Genomic DNA, 15,825 nt, shown 5'->3' with positions numbered 1-15,825 from the left:
GTCAAAACTGGTGTTTATATGCCTATTTTTAATGAAAATATGATATTTCATAGCTGCGGATCAGTTTTAAATTTGCGCATCTGCTTTCATTATACAAAAAAAGCAGCATTCAAGTGTTACAAAGATAGTTTATTTGACTCTTGGACTTTATTCCAAGTCTTCGGAAATCATTTTTGTGAATAAGTCATACTTTTGTCTACTTTTAATAAAGCACAAGGGATAGTATTGTTGTTTTAGTGAAAACCGTGTCATAATTTTGTTAAAAATTACACTTAAAAATGTTTTTATAAATATTCAAATAGTTTATTTTGTTATTTAATCATAGTTGTAATTAAAAATAAAATATTTATGATGGATTTTCATGTTCTATGATTTGAAAATCATGTGGATCAGTGAATTGCGGCTTACATTTGAGTCTGTTCATCAGGTACAGCTGACATATGACTTGTAATATAGTGCATGAATCACATTTACCTGTTTTATTGGTGCTTTTCTAGTGTTTTTGGTCATTTTTGGAGCCTGACAGTGTTCATTCAGATCCCAGAATGACATGATGGTGAGCAACTGCTTGTGAACTATTTCTTTAAGCATCAAAGATTTCGAAGTTCATGACAGTTTGAGATGTAATTTGGATCCGTGTATTGAAACGCTTACAGCCTGATGTATTTTTCACCCTGGTAATTCCCTCTCGCATCTGTAAGCCTCTTTATGTCACTGTTTTCACAGAAGAGTGACAGTATTTTGTGTAGTTCATTATTTTCCTCCAGATTGAAGGTGAAACTCACATGACCTAACGTAGTTTTGCACACTTAAAAAAAAAGATAACATGCTTAGATGTGCCTTTTCAACTAAAAAAAACACCCGTTGTGTTGTGGTTGTTTATGGTCTTGAGGTCCTTGGGGAGCAAGCGTGTTCAGTGTCACATGTTTCATTAGTAGTTCACACTCTGAGCGTCTTATTGTTGAAGATGTGACTCTTTCAGGCAGTTTTTCGTCAGATATATGCGTATGCGTGTGTGTGTGTGTGTGTGTGTGCGAGATCTCTGTGGGCCGCCTGAGATTATGTACTGATGATTTGTAAGAGCAGTAATAAACACAAAGCCCAGGAGATGTTTGAGATGTTTAATAATGCATTATGTTCATAAAAGTGCTGCCCGGCCAATGAGTCCCTATAGAGAACAAGCCCACAGGGAGAAAACACTGGAGCCGATGTGTGTGTGAAGGTGAATATATAAGCCTCACGTGACACTCTCAGAGTGTCTTAGAGAATACTGTATACTCTTGACAAGCCGTCATGGAAATAAACATGTTCTTAAGTGTCTTAACGGATTAATTAAAGGTAAAATATAGTAAATACAGTGGCCTCAAAAAGTATTTAGACACATATTGCTCTTACAGATGTCTGAATGTCTTTGCATTAAATATCAAAATATCAAAAATAAATAAATTACTCCTGTGAACAAGTATAATTGTCATATTTTGTTTTGTTTTTAGAGAATATATTTTGAATATTTTATTTTTCTCAGAAATATCAAGGTGCCATTAATTCCAGTAAAAATAAATAAATAATTACATACATGCATGCATAAATAAATACTAATAATAAAAATCTGAACATTGTTAAAACAAGTATAATTGAAACAAATACAATGTTTTGTGTTTAGCAAATATATATTGAATTTATTTAATTTTGCTCAGAAATGTCAATGCTAGTGTCACTAACTTAAAAATACATAAATAAAATAAAAAAATCCTGAAAATCCTTAAAACAATGTCAGATCGTATTTTTATATTTTATTTTTACTGGAAGAAATGACACTTGCTTTGATTTTTCTAAAAAATAAATGAATGAATAAATAAACTTGAAAATAAATAAATAAACTCAAATCGTAATATCTGACACAATTACAGGATTTAATTTCTTTTTCTGTCTTGTTAAAAGCGTAAATGTAACAACATTTAGTAGTAATGAGAGGTCTGACTCATTTTCGTAAATCTGTTCTTTTGAACAGTTCATTTTAAAGAATCGATTCATCAAAGCCGATTCTGATTCTTTTGCTCACTGATAACCCACTGCTATAAACCGCTCCAATAAAGCCATAGGTAAGCACATAATGCTGTTTACTTTTTTGATTAAGTTTTATTAATAAGGGTGCTTATTGTAATTTTACGTGTCCCAGTTCACTTTGTTAGCCATGATTCAGCTCATAAAAGCGAAACCATTTAGGACCAAACTATAATTTGCATTTAAGCAATAATGAAATTCATTAACACCAGACTGTTCTCGGTTCAGTGAGTCAGTGAAATGTTAAACCAATTCACTAAACCTTTAAGAACAGCTGAGTCCGATTTGTAAATGAATCGTTTGGTCTCGAAATGTAAAAAATGTGAACTTAAATTATACGAGGTTCAGCTTTGAAGTTGAAAGTTGACATTTGTGCTTTTTAATTAAATTTCTTGTCTTATGGATGATTTTTTTTTCTGGAAAACAAGACAAAATGTTGCTTGCAGAGTGTGTGCGCATCTTTGAAATGAATGACGCTTGCTCTGATGTTTTGTTTTTAATGCGGTGACAAGTGTCTTTTTTAGGCTGCTGTGCTTTCTGACTGTATCTGAATCACTCAAAGCTCCTGAATAGATGTTTTGTCCCACATTTGTTGATAAAGCCGCTTCCTCATGACTCCTGACACGTGTCAGATTCAGCAGACGTCACCGACATCTCGTGAAATCATCCTGGTGGCCTTGAGTTAATATTCCAGAGTTAACACAAATGCTTGGCCTCTCTCGGCCGATCCGTTGGCTTCCCTCTTGTTTGTATCCTTCATCTTTTATTGAGATCACTCGTCTCCGGCGAAGCCGCACGCAGCTGCGCCTCTGCGCCGCTTTCAAGCGCACTTCACAGCTGATTCTTATTGATGTTTGTCCGACGGTGTCCTTCACAACGCCACTAAAACAAAAAGGCTTTGAGAGGGAAGTTTGTCTTTCAGCGCACGCAGTCGTAGGAAGAGACGCAGCTCTCTCTTTACCTCGTTCGCTCTCCACTTTATTACTTTCTTCATCAAGGCTTTTACAAAAGCATTTATTATTACCGCTCGAGTATCAAGGGCACAGAAATCTTGAATGTTAAAATGAGAGGAATTTAAGTTTCAGTGATGCTTTTCATGGAACATTTAAGATCAGGTCACACTGTTCTCATGCTTTACACTTACAAAAACGTTAAATATGCTGCATCGATTGCATCAGATGATAATATTCTTAACAGTGTGCGATTATATACCACTGGTGCCACTGGTGGCTTTCAGATAGATAGATAGATGGAAAGATAGGTATTATTTTTTTTAATTGTATTAAATTGATCAAAAGTGACAGTTAAGACATTAATAACATTACAAAAGATTCTATTTCAAATAAATGCTATTCATTAGAATTGTCTAATTTTCAAAGAATCCTAAAAAGTCAAATGTATCACAGTTTCCACAAAAAAATAATTAGAAATTTGATAATAATTAGAAATGTTTCTTGAGCAGCAAATCAGCAGATTAGAATGATTTCTGAAGATCTGAAGTAATGATGCTGAAAATTCAGATTTGATCACAAGAATAAATTATATTTTAAAATATTTTACAATAGAAAACAGTTATTTTAAATTTTATTATTTTATATTTTTTTATGTGGCAATTGTTCCATGTTTTTGACAGAAGTCACTTCTGCTCACCAAGGCAGCATTTATTTGATCAAAAATACAGTAAAAACTGTAAAATTGTGAAATATAATTCCAAAAAAAAAAAAATCCAATTTATTCCAAAAATTCCAATTTAAAAAAAAAAATTCTGATATATTGTAAAATGTAATTTACAAAATATTACTGTTTTTACGTTGATAATAATTAGAAATGTTTCTTGAGCAGCAAATCAGCTTTTTAGAATGATTTCTGAAGGATCATGTGACACTGAAGACTGGAGTAATGATGCTAAAAAATTCAACTTTGATCACAAAATAAATTATATTTTAAAATGTATTACAATAAAAAAGCAGTTATTTTAAATTGCAATAATATTTCACAACTTTAATGTTTTAACTGTATTTTTTATTATTGTTTATGTAGCAATTTTTCCATGTTTTTAAAAGAAGTCTTTTCTGCTCACCAAGGCTGCATTTATTTGATCAGAAATACAGTAAAAACTGTCAAATTGTGAAATATAATTCCAATTCAAAATAACTGTTTTCTATTGTGATATATTGTAAAATGTAACTTACACAATACTACTGTTTTTACTTTATGAAACAAATACAGCCTTGGTGAGCATAATGCACAATAAAATAACATAAAGTAAAAATAATAAAATAAAATAAAATAAAATAAACTTTTGAATGCAAGTTCCTAAATTTTTTTTTCATTTTATTGAATTGATCAGAAGTGACAGTTAAGACATTGTTATAAAAGATTCTATTTTAAATAAATGCAATTCTTTTGAATTTTCTATTCATCAAAGAATTCTGAAAAATAAAATCAGTTTCCACAAAAATATGAAACTGCACAACTGTTTTCAACATTGGTAATCCGAAATGTTTCTTGAGCAGCATATTAGAATGATTTCTGAAGGATCATGTGACACTGAAGACTGGAGTATTAATGCTGTTTGATCAGTTTGATCATAAGAATAAATTATATTTTAAAATATATTAAAATAGAAAACTGTTATTTTATTTATTTTTATTTGATTTTATTATTATTTTTTTTTTATGTGTGATTTTTCCATGTTTTTTCCATGTCTCTTCCACCAAGGCGGCATTTATTTAATAAAAAAATACAGTAAAATTGTGAATTATTACAATTTAAACTGTTTAATAACCGTTTTCTATTTAAAATGTAATTTATACAATATTACTGCTTTTACTGTATTTTTGTGAAACAAATGCAGCCTTGGTGACCGTAAAATAAAATAAAACGATAAAAAATTACTTTTGAATGGTATTTCTTATTTTTATATCAAACTTATTTGAAGTTTTTCTCCTAAAATTAGAAATAAAACCAGATACTGTACAAAAGCCATTTTTTTATGGAGGTATAAAATGAATCTGGGTAATAGCTTGGATTCTTTGTTTTTGAATTTGATGAGAGAAGTTTAAATTGATATTGAGATTGAGACTTTTGATTGCAGCTTTTGGTATTTTGGCAAATCCAAGCACAGTTTGAGACGTTGTTGATATCTTTTCGCATACACTAGAAGAGACACGTGAGACACGTTTGCTATGTATTTCTCAGGAGAAACATCTGAAATGTCCCTATCTAATCTTACTGTCTAAAAGACACATCTGAGACAAAAAAGATGTCTCATTTCAGCTTTTTCCTATAAGTCTAGAGAAGCATGGTAATACCTCAGTGCTTTCTGGTCATTTGCCGTAAGATTGTAAGTGTTGAATCTGTCACAGGACGTGAAGAAGGAAGCTGTAGTTACTCATAAGTTTGTATTAATCTAATGTAATCCGCATCTAACTTCACTTTAATGTTTGCATTAATCCGACTGGAGGGTAAATCATGGGGAATTTATGGGTTTTAAATCTTTATGAAGAGTCAGAGCTGTTTCTAGTGCAATATTTTGGTTCTCTGAAATATATACTAGGAATAAATTGGCACTTTTTTGTTTACTGTAAATAAAAAGTTGCCTTATTATCACTGATTCGTGGGAAACACTGGAGTTCATACACTTAGATAACTCGACTGACAAGAGACGCTTTTGAACTTTGAGCATCCACTCGATAGGCAAAAAAAAAAAGATGTGGCGCTTTCTAAGTGTGTATTTGAGAGGTGCGAGGCAAAAAAAAAAAACCCTTGAAGCGCAGCCTTGTAAATTAATTTGTTCGTGTTGTACGATGGGCGCACAGCTGGTCTCATTAGCATGCACACAACAAATAATTATAGCGAAGCTTTTTTTGCAGTCGGCGCTAGGCTAATGGGCTTGCTGGGTTAATTATGTCAGAGCGTAATTACAGAGGGCCCAGAGAGACGCACGCTGCTCCCCGCTGCGCCCGCGCTGGCTAATGACGGTGTAGCGCTGACAGGGCCAAGACAGACCGCCCTGACACACCTGCTCACGTTGGCACGCCGCGCCACCCCACGCGCCCGCAACCGCTACTGTAGGTGAGACGCCTCGCGCTTTAACTTGCTTTCTGCGTCTCGTCTTTGGGCCGGAGGAGAGAATCGATCGTGCTTTTGTTGGATGGTGTGTTGGGAGAGGTTGCGTCATGCGCCGGGAGTTTAGGCCGTCGTTTTATCAGGTGTGAGCAAAGACAAACCTGCATGAAAAGCATCTTAATTAGAGCACAAAGCAGAAGACGAATAGCGGGCTTTTGTGGAGCACAGTTGAGAAAATAGTTCATAAAGGATCAAAACCTGAACTGTTAAAATCAGCCACAGTCTATCACACCAGTGAGACACAAAAAGATAAAAAGTTCAAAGTAATGTGTTGATATGACTTTTCAACAGTTTGAGGTCAGAAAGATTTTTCAGTGTTTTTGAAAGAACTTTCTTCTGCTCACCAAAGCTGCATTTATTTCATCAAAAATATAGTGAAAGCTGTAAAATTGTACTTTGTATTATAACAATTTAAAATAACTGTTTTCTGTGAATATATTGTAAAATGTAATTTACACAATATTACTGTTTTACTTTATGAAACAAATACAGCCTTGGTGAGAATAATGCACAATAAAATTGCATAAAGTAAAAATAATAAAATAAAATAAAATAAACTTTTGAATGAGTTCCTAAAATTTTTTTCATTGTGTTGAATTGATCAAAAGTGACAGTTAAGACATTGTTACAAAAGATTCTATTTTAAATAAATGCAGTTCTTTTGAATTTTCTATTCATCAAAGAATTCTGAAAAGTAAAATGTATCATTTTCCACAAAATATGAAACTGCACAACTGTTCAAATGTTCAACATTAATAATCCGAAATGTTTCTTGAGCAGCATATTAGAATGATTTCTGAAGGATCATGTGCATTTATTTCATTAAAAATATAGTGAAAACTGTAAAATTGTGAAATAATATTACAATTTAAAATGTCTGTTTTCTATGGGAATATATTGTAAAATATAATTTATTTTTGTGATGCCATGCTGAATTTTCAGCATCATTACTCCAGTCTTCAGTGTCACATGATCCTTCAGAAATCATTCTAATGTGCTGATTTGCTGCTCAAGAAACATTTATGATTATTATCAATGTTAAAAACAGTTGTGCTGCTTTATATTTTTGTGGAAAGTGATGCACTTTTTTTATTTAATGAATAGAAATGTCAAAAGAACAGCTTTTATTTCAAATGGAAATCTGATGAAACATTATATATGGTTGAAGTCAAAAGTTTACATACACCTTGCAGAATCTGCAAATTGTTAATTATTTTACCAAAATAAGAGGGATCATACGAAATGCATGTTATTTTTTATTTAGCATTGACCTGAATAAGAGATTTAACATAAAAGACGTTTATAGAGAAAATAAAAGTTAAATTTATAAAAATGACCCCATTCAAAAGTTTACGTACACTTGATTCTTAATACTGTGTTGTTACCTGAATGATCCACAGTTATGTTTTTTGTTTTTTTGTTTTTTAGTGAGTCCCTTGTTTGTCCTAAACAGTTAAACTGCCCACTGTTCTACAGAAAAAAATGTTCAGCTCCCACAAATTCTTTGTTTTGTTTTTTTTGTATTTGTGTACCTTTACAACAATGACTGTATGACTGGGACTCATATGCAACTATTACAGAAGGTTCAAACACTCACTAATGTTTCAGAAGGAAAAACGCTGCATTAAGAGCCAGGGGTGTAACTTTTAAACAGAATGACGACGTGTACGTTTTTCTTATTTTGCCTAAATATCATATTTTTTTCATGTAGTACTGGCTTTCAGAAGCTACAAAAGATGCTTACATCTTTCCCAGAGGATAAAATAAGTTAAATTTACCCTGATCTTCAAATTCAAAAGTTTTCACCCCTGGATCTTAATGCATCGTTTTTCCTTTTGAAGCATCAGTGAGTGTTTGAACCTTCTGTAATAGTTGCATATGAGTCCCTCAGTTGTAAAAAGATGGATCTCAAAATCATACAGTCATTGTTGGAAAGGATTCAAATACAAAAAAATGCAGAAAAAGCAAAGAATTTGTGGGACCTGAAGGATTTTTCTGAAGAACAGCAGGCAGTTTAACTGTTCAGGACAAACAAGGGACTGATGAACAACTATCACAAAACAAAACAAAACAAAAAAACACAGCTGTGGATCATTCAGGTAACAACACAGTATTAAGAATCAAGTGTATGTAGACTTTTTGAACTGGGTCATTTTTATAAATTCAACTATTATTTTTATCTTGTGGAATATATATATAAACGTCTTTTATGTTAAATATCTTATTCAGGTCAGTACTAAATAAAAAAACATGCATTTTGTATGATCCCTCTTATTTTGGTAAAATAATTAACATTCAGCAGAATCTGCAAGGTGTATGTAAACTTTTCACCTCAAATGTATGTGTTTACTGTATTACATTAACAATGTAATCAACATTCCATTATTAAAGCCAAGTATGAATCTCATCAAGTCAGTGTTTTTAAGCATTTTACATTTATTCCAAAATAATAACTCAAGGTAACGATTTAAACAATATATTTTATTTGTGAACTTTTATGTTTAGCTATCCTTTTTAATAGTTAACTTTTAACTGTTTTTTTTTTTTTTTGTTTAATTTTTCAGATTATCAGTCATCAAAGCTCGGTAAAAATTTGTCACAGACACAGAGATTCACCTTAAGTTTCACCAAGCTGATTACTCACTAAAAACTCCCACAGATCATGTTTTAATGCCATTTTAAGTCTTATTTTGATGTAACAAAGTGGTTGTATCTAAATGTGTGAGTTGTTTACTTACTTTTTTAAATTATTCTTGTCATTAACACCAGTATATTGTTCATTCAGACTAATTTGCGAATGCACACAAACACAAGAGGCAGGATTTATCACATGAACCAATGACAGCCAATCATAACCAGTCATATTCAATCATATGACCATTCTCAAAATTTCCCCCCATTCATGCTCAATTACCCCCCACCAACCTCACGGGGAGGCGAGAGAGATGCGGATTTAGACTCGATGTTTCTTTAGAAAAACGAGTAATTTATACACTTTTTAGTATTATATTTTGTATTATTGGTGTTATTTTATATTTGTACTAGGATTTTTTTTCATCATTTTTTGCTTCCTCTGTAGAAACGATAGAGATGTAGTTATGTGTGGAATCACATACTAGCAGACATCTTAAAAGGCAAAAACATTCCCCAACCGCTTAATTCTCTCATTAATGTTCTATACTCGTGTTGAAATTGATTGTTTGTTTGTTTGGGGGTTTTTTGTTTTTTGTGGTTATGATTTATAACGTCTGTAAGGGGGTTTTGCTGGTATTAGTTAACATGACCTGAAGGCAAACATCCAATCAGACGTAATGAAGTTATGGAGAAGTGAAAAAATGAGCAGTGTATTTACATGGACAGTAAAAGGACAGATTCATTAAAGCTAATCGGCGGTCTGTGATGTCCAAACCCAGCGCTGAGTGAACCACGAGCCTGAACGCGACTCGTCCTCATCTACCTGCCATTAACACTTAATTTAATCAGGGAATGATTGCATCTGATTTGATAGAATATGTTTGACACTCTCTAATAGCCTCCGTAATCAACACCAATAAACTTTACAGCACAAAGCAAATTGGGAGGAATGAACGTGACAGTTATTTTAGTAATGCAGCAACAGCGTTTTAAGGGAAAACAAATTAACAAGAAACGATAACTGATTATTCAGAGTGTTTCCTTCTTGACGCCAGTAGATGCAGTAGATGCTTTTATTTATTTAAGGCGACTTAGACAAATTATTACTCAATAGTAATTGAGTTACCCAAAGAAATGTTTAGTTTTATTATATACATATATTGTATATATAGTTGTTTTTTTCTAAATAAAGGTAGCACATTATTTTAAGGACCAATTCTCACTTTTAACTAGTTGCTTATTAGTTTGCAAATTAGTACTGTATTGGCCGTTTATTAGTACTTATAAAACACGTGTTAATGTGTTATTCTGCATGACCATATTCTAGATTCCTTAAACCTCACACATACCTAAACTTAACTACTACATAACTAACTATTAATAAGCAGCAAACTATGACTCTTATCAAACTCTTATTTTTTTATTTTTTTATTTTATTTAATTAATTTATTTATTTTTTGAGTGTTATATGGTATACTTTACAAACATGTACCCTAAGAATACCATAGTTTTGTCATGGTACCATATGATGTATATAAAAATGTATCATAACTATGTAAGAATTACACTGACCAAAATTATAAATGCAACACTTTTGTTTTTGCCCCCATTTTTTATGAACTGAGCTCAAAGATCTAACACTTTTTCTATGCACACAAAAGGCCTATTTCTCTCAAATATTGTTCACAAATCTGTCTAAATCTGTCTTAGTGAGCACTTCTCCTTTGCTGAGATAATCCATCCACCTTACAGGCGTGGCATATCAAGATGCTGATTAGACAACATGATTATTGCACAGGTGTGCCTTAGGCTGGCCACAATAAAAGGCCACTCTAAAATGTGCAGTTTTATCACACAGCACAATGCCACAGATGTTTTGAGGGAGCGTGCAATTGGCATGCTGACTGCAGGAATGTCCACCAGAGCTGTTGCCCATGAATTGAATGTTCATTTCTCTACCATAAGCCGTCTCCAAAGGCATTTCAGAGAATTTGGCAGTACATCAAACCGGCCTCACAACCGCAGACCATATGTAATCACACCAGCCCAGGACCTCTACATCCAGCATCTTCACCTGTAAGATTGTCTGAGACCAGCCACCCGGACAGCTGCCGCAACAATCGGTTTGCATAACCAAAGAATTTCTGTACAAACTGTCAGAAACCATCTCAGGGAAGCTCATCTGCATGCTCGTCATCTTCATCGGGGTCTCGACCTGACTGCAGTTCGTTGTCGTAACCAACTTGAGTGGGCAAATGCTCACATTCAATGGCATCTGGCACTTTGGAGAGGTGTTCTCTTCATGGAGAATCCTGATTTTTCACTGTACAGGGCAGATGGCAGACAGTGTGTATGGCGTCGTGTTGGTGAGCGGTTTGCTGATGTCAACATTGTGGATCAAGTGGCCCATTGTGGTGGTGGGATTATGGTATGGGCAGGCGTATGCTATGGACAATGAACATATGTGCATTTTATTGATGGCATTTTAAATGCACAGAGATACCGTGTTGAGATCATGAGGCCCATTGTTGTGCCATTCATCCACGACCATCACCTCATGTTGCAGCATGATAATGCACGGCCCCATGTCGCAAGGATCTGTGCACAATTCCTGGAAGCTGAGTACATCCCAGTTCTTGCATGGCCAGCATACTCACCGGACACGTCACCCATTGAGCATGTTTGGGATGCTCTGGATCGGCTATACGACAGCGTGTTACAGTTTTTCCCATATCCAGCAACTTCACACAGCCATTGAAGAGGAGTGGACCAACATTCCACAGGCCACAATCAACAACCTGATCAACTCTATCCGAAGGAGATGTGTTGCACTGCGTGAGGCAAATTGCAGTCACACCAGATACCGACTGGTTTTCGGACCCCCCCCAATACAGTAAAACTGCACATTTTAGAGTGGCCTTTTATTGTGGCCAGCCTAAGACACACCTGTGCAATAATCATGCTGTCTTATCAGCATCTTGATATGGCACACCTGTGAGGTGGATAGATTATCTCGGCAAAGGAGAAGTGCTCACTAACACAGATTTAGACAGATTTGTGAACAATATTTGAGAGAAACAGAGAAATATAATTTTGGTCAGTGTATATATAATAATAAAACATGAGTATTTTACAAAAAATAATTAATTAATTAATTTTAATTATATTTATTTATTTATTATTTTTGAGTGTTATATGGTATAGTTTACAACATGTACCCTAAGAATACCATAGTTTTATCATGGTACTGTATGGTGCATCTAAAAAGGTACCATAATTCTACTAAATTTACCATATAAATACCATGGTAGATAAATTTCGGTATCATATATAAAGTACTTTTACCAAAAAAGTCTTTTACAAAAAAAAGTACTGTGGCGATACCATGGTACAGCGATGGTGTAAGGTAATTCTGTGGAAATTCATTTAATACCATGGTACTGCCATCTGTCAAAAATATCATGTGGTTTTTTTAGTATAATGTGAATAGCATGGTACATGAATTTCAGTTTAATGGTGTATTTAAAAGTACCATCAAAAAAAAAAAAAAAAAAAAATAGAGTACTTTGAGGCTATTAGATGTTAATGGTATGATACTTTGAAATATAACATGGTACTGAAATCTTCTTCCTAGAATATCCTGGCATTATTGATGTATAGCTATGGTAGCATGTCAGAAAACAAAAATAAAAACGGCATATTGCTTTAGTACATGTGAAGTAAAAAATGCTTCTTTTGATACTGTGTTATTGGTTTCTTTCCCTGGGAATTAAGCAGAAGCCACATGCAATACATCTGCGGTTTGATCAGCTCACGCTTCAGTTTAATCCAGATGCATCCAGACATCATTCAGACGCGCAAACACGCACTTTAATATCTACAGCGACTTCCATAATGTGATTTCCGCCGTCTCGCAAATGCATCTATTTTGCAGAGTTTCACTCCCAGCGTCAGATTGAGGAGAATCGCTGCTTGCGTTGGAGAATAAAGCCTGAAGGGTTTGATCATTAGAACTTAAAAGAAAGCGATAAAGGAGTTGATGCGCTGATTTAAGCCGTCGTCTTTGTGTAAAAGGAGTTATACTACTCTTAAAAGCAGTGTCCCAAGTGACTGACGCAATATCCACTGTGCTTTTGTAACAAAGCATGCACGTGCGTGCGCTCCGCGCCTTTAAAGTCTCGCCGACTGTTTGTAACATCCTGATTTATTAAATACGCGCTCTTTTGTTGCTCTCTCTCACCCTCGCGGCCTGCCCGTCCGACCTCGATTTAGAGGGACGGAAAATCCGACCGGAAACATCTCCGGGTCCGAGCGAGCTGGGAAGCGCCATTGTAGCGCCCAGAGAGCGCAGGATGAAAGCCGCCACGGGTCGAAGTGGAAAAAGCAGCGATTTCCCTCGTCTTTTGGAGTTTTGAAAGACTTTGGCGCGCGAAGCTCCCCTCCCCGCGTCAGCCGCGCTCCCATGAGCCTCCTCGCGGTTCGGGGAGTCACCTCCTTTGCCAGGTACACAACAGGAGCACGGCTCCTCTCTGAGCCGCGGCGCGCTGAACTTTTTCAGGGGAAGAAAGGGAAGACGGAAGATTAAAAACAGCCCTGTGATGTGGAGAGTCGAGTCGCCTCCTGAGGATTCCTGGCATAATAATTTAAATGATCAAATGATCCAGAGGAGACTTGTTAGCGCAGAAACAGCCTCCTAGTTGGCCCCATGGGCCCCTCGCTGAGACACATGCATTGCAAAACAGCTCCTCTGTTGTGCTAAAGAATCTCACCTTTTTTATATATATATATATATATATATACTATTTCTTTTTTGGGTGACTTTTTATCCTCTTCTACTTTGTTGGATTTGTCTAGATAAGTATTTGGGAGCAAGTTAAGCAGTTGAGGTTGGTGGTTTTTAGCGATACAGGCCTGATATGGAGAAAATATTTTGATTCACTCTGATGTGGGAAATTATGTTTTGGCAAGACTTTACAATAAGCTTCCAGTTGTTTACATGAACTAACAATGAAAAGCGTTTATTACTCTTAGCTAATCTTTATTCCAACACTTGCTAGTACACTATTAAAGTCTTAATATTATTTAAAAGACCTGAGTTACTGTGAACTAACATTAAAAATAAAATAAATAAATAAATAAATAAAATAATAGTAACATTAATAACAATAATGATATTTTTTTATTAGTTAATGATTTTAAGTAATGTTAGCTAATGAGATCTTTTTGTAAAGTGTTACCAGTGTTATTACATAAGAATGGTTACATTTATTTACTTTGACTTTTTAGGTTACATTTATAGTTTTTTTATTTAAAAAATTTAAATATTATGTAAATTAAGTGTTCAATATAGAAGCCTGTTTCTGCCAGAGAATAAAAATGTAATAAAAGATAACTGCAAAAGGTAACTTGCAATTGTGAGTTATAAGAGAAATAAAGTCAGATTGGTGAGATAAAAAATTGCAGTTATCTTTTATTAAATTTGAGTTTATTCGAGATTGCGAGTTTATGTCTCACAATTCTGTACAAAAAAGTCCGAACTGTGAGAGAAAAAGTCCCAGTAACATTTTTATTTACTCTTTATTCAGTGGCAGAAACAGGGTTCCATAGATCTCTCTCTCTCTCTCTCTCTCTATATATATATATATATATATATATATATATATTTATTTATTCATTTATAATAATAAAAACATATATTATTATTATTATTATTATTATTTTACCTTTTTTTTAGAATGATATTAGTTCAATTAAATAAGAACTGTAGAAAGTTATGAAATTTCACAAGCAAAGTCCAATAGAAATCCGTGCGTTTGGGAGTTTAGTTTGAAGGCAAAAGAAAGCTCCACATGCCTGAACACATTTTATTTGTGTTCAAGTTGGTTGCACAAGTTGCCATGTTGATCAGAAAGTTGCTTATTTCTAAAGTGATTTCTGTGTAAGAAATGCTTCATGAATTGCTACACTATAGACCTGTGTCAGGGTAGTGCTATATTTGATACTGGTGGAAATGAAAGTGAGGCTGTGAGGGACTGAAATACAGTGCGTTCAATGGATTGAACTGTTGTTTAACAACATACTTGATTGTTCAGCTCTGTCTGAAAAAAAAAAAAACTTTCAGTAGACAAAACTCCACAAAACATTTTGAAAGTGCATGCCATTGGAAAGACTGCAAGTCCATCCCTCACACCCTCGTTTTCATCTGCGTTAAATTCAATGTGGCATCTAACCTGACTAAGGTGTACTGACAGCTGATGACGGACCTTTTTTTCTTTTTTTTTTTCTTTTTTGCCTGCAAAATTTCGTTGAATTCGGCGCCAATAGCCTTGTGGTTAGTGCGCCGACATATAGCACAACTGTGCTAATGGAGACCCGAGTTTGAATCCCGTCTCGAGGTCCTTTGCCAATCCCGCTCCTCTCTCTCCACCTAGTGCTTTCCTGTCATCTCTCTACTGTCCTGTCCTTTAAAGACAGAAAAAAAAAGAATCCTAAAAAAAAAAAAAAAAATTTGAATTTTCATAAATGTGACCATGCACTAAAGTAGCTTTGTATCTCTTTGTGTCTGTGTACAGATCCGGCTCCGCTGCTGCAGGCCACACAGGAGCGTCTGGCAGAACTTCAGCGTTCGGCTCCTGACGGTGACGCTCTGGTCACAGAAATCTCTGAGCACTGGAAAAAACACCTGGAGTGCCTTGACAAAGCAGGTCAGAGTCTAAAACACACAATAAATTATAGCATACGGCATGCTCTCAAATACACACACATTGTTCTTTACACAAAAAAAATAAAAATAGAATAAAACACAATTTTGCATAAAGAAATTGCATTTTTAGAATAAAAAATACATATTTTATTCAATTATGAATTGCCCTCAAAAGGAGTGCTTTTTTTTCCCCAACGATTAATTCACCAAAATATAGCAATAAATAAATAAAAGTGAGTCTGTCATTCTAATATGTTGATTTGCTGATCAAGAATTTATTTGTCAGTACTCTT

At 34.3% G+C, this 15,825-nt stretch overlaps 1 protein-coding gene across 2 annotated transcripts in view; it reads left to right on the top strand.

Moving 5' to 3' along the window:
- Window positions 1-15,825, top strand: part of cux2b (cut-like homeobox 2b) — a 219,452-nt gene that overhangs the window by 171,085 nt on the left and 32,542 nt on the right. For both annotated transcript variants that reach the window (XM_051117900.1, XM_051117899.1), the window contains exon 5: window positions 15,402-15,533. In XM_051117900.1, the coding sequence (XP_050973857.1) occupies window positions 15,402-15,533 (132 nt within the window). The remainder of the gene's footprint in view (window positions 1-15,401; window positions 15,534-15,825) is intronic.

This window comes from Labeo rohita, chromosome 8 (genome assembly GCF_022985175.1).
Source record: "Labeo rohita strain BAU-BD-2019 chromosome 8, IGBB_LRoh.1.0, whole genome shotgun sequence".
Classification (NCBI taxonomy): domain Eukaryota; kingdom Metazoa; phylum Chordata; class Actinopteri; order Cypriniformes; family Cyprinidae; genus Labeo; species Labeo rohita.
Note: the sequence above shows the minus strand (reverse complement) of the source record. Positions and strands in the feature narration are given on the sequence as shown.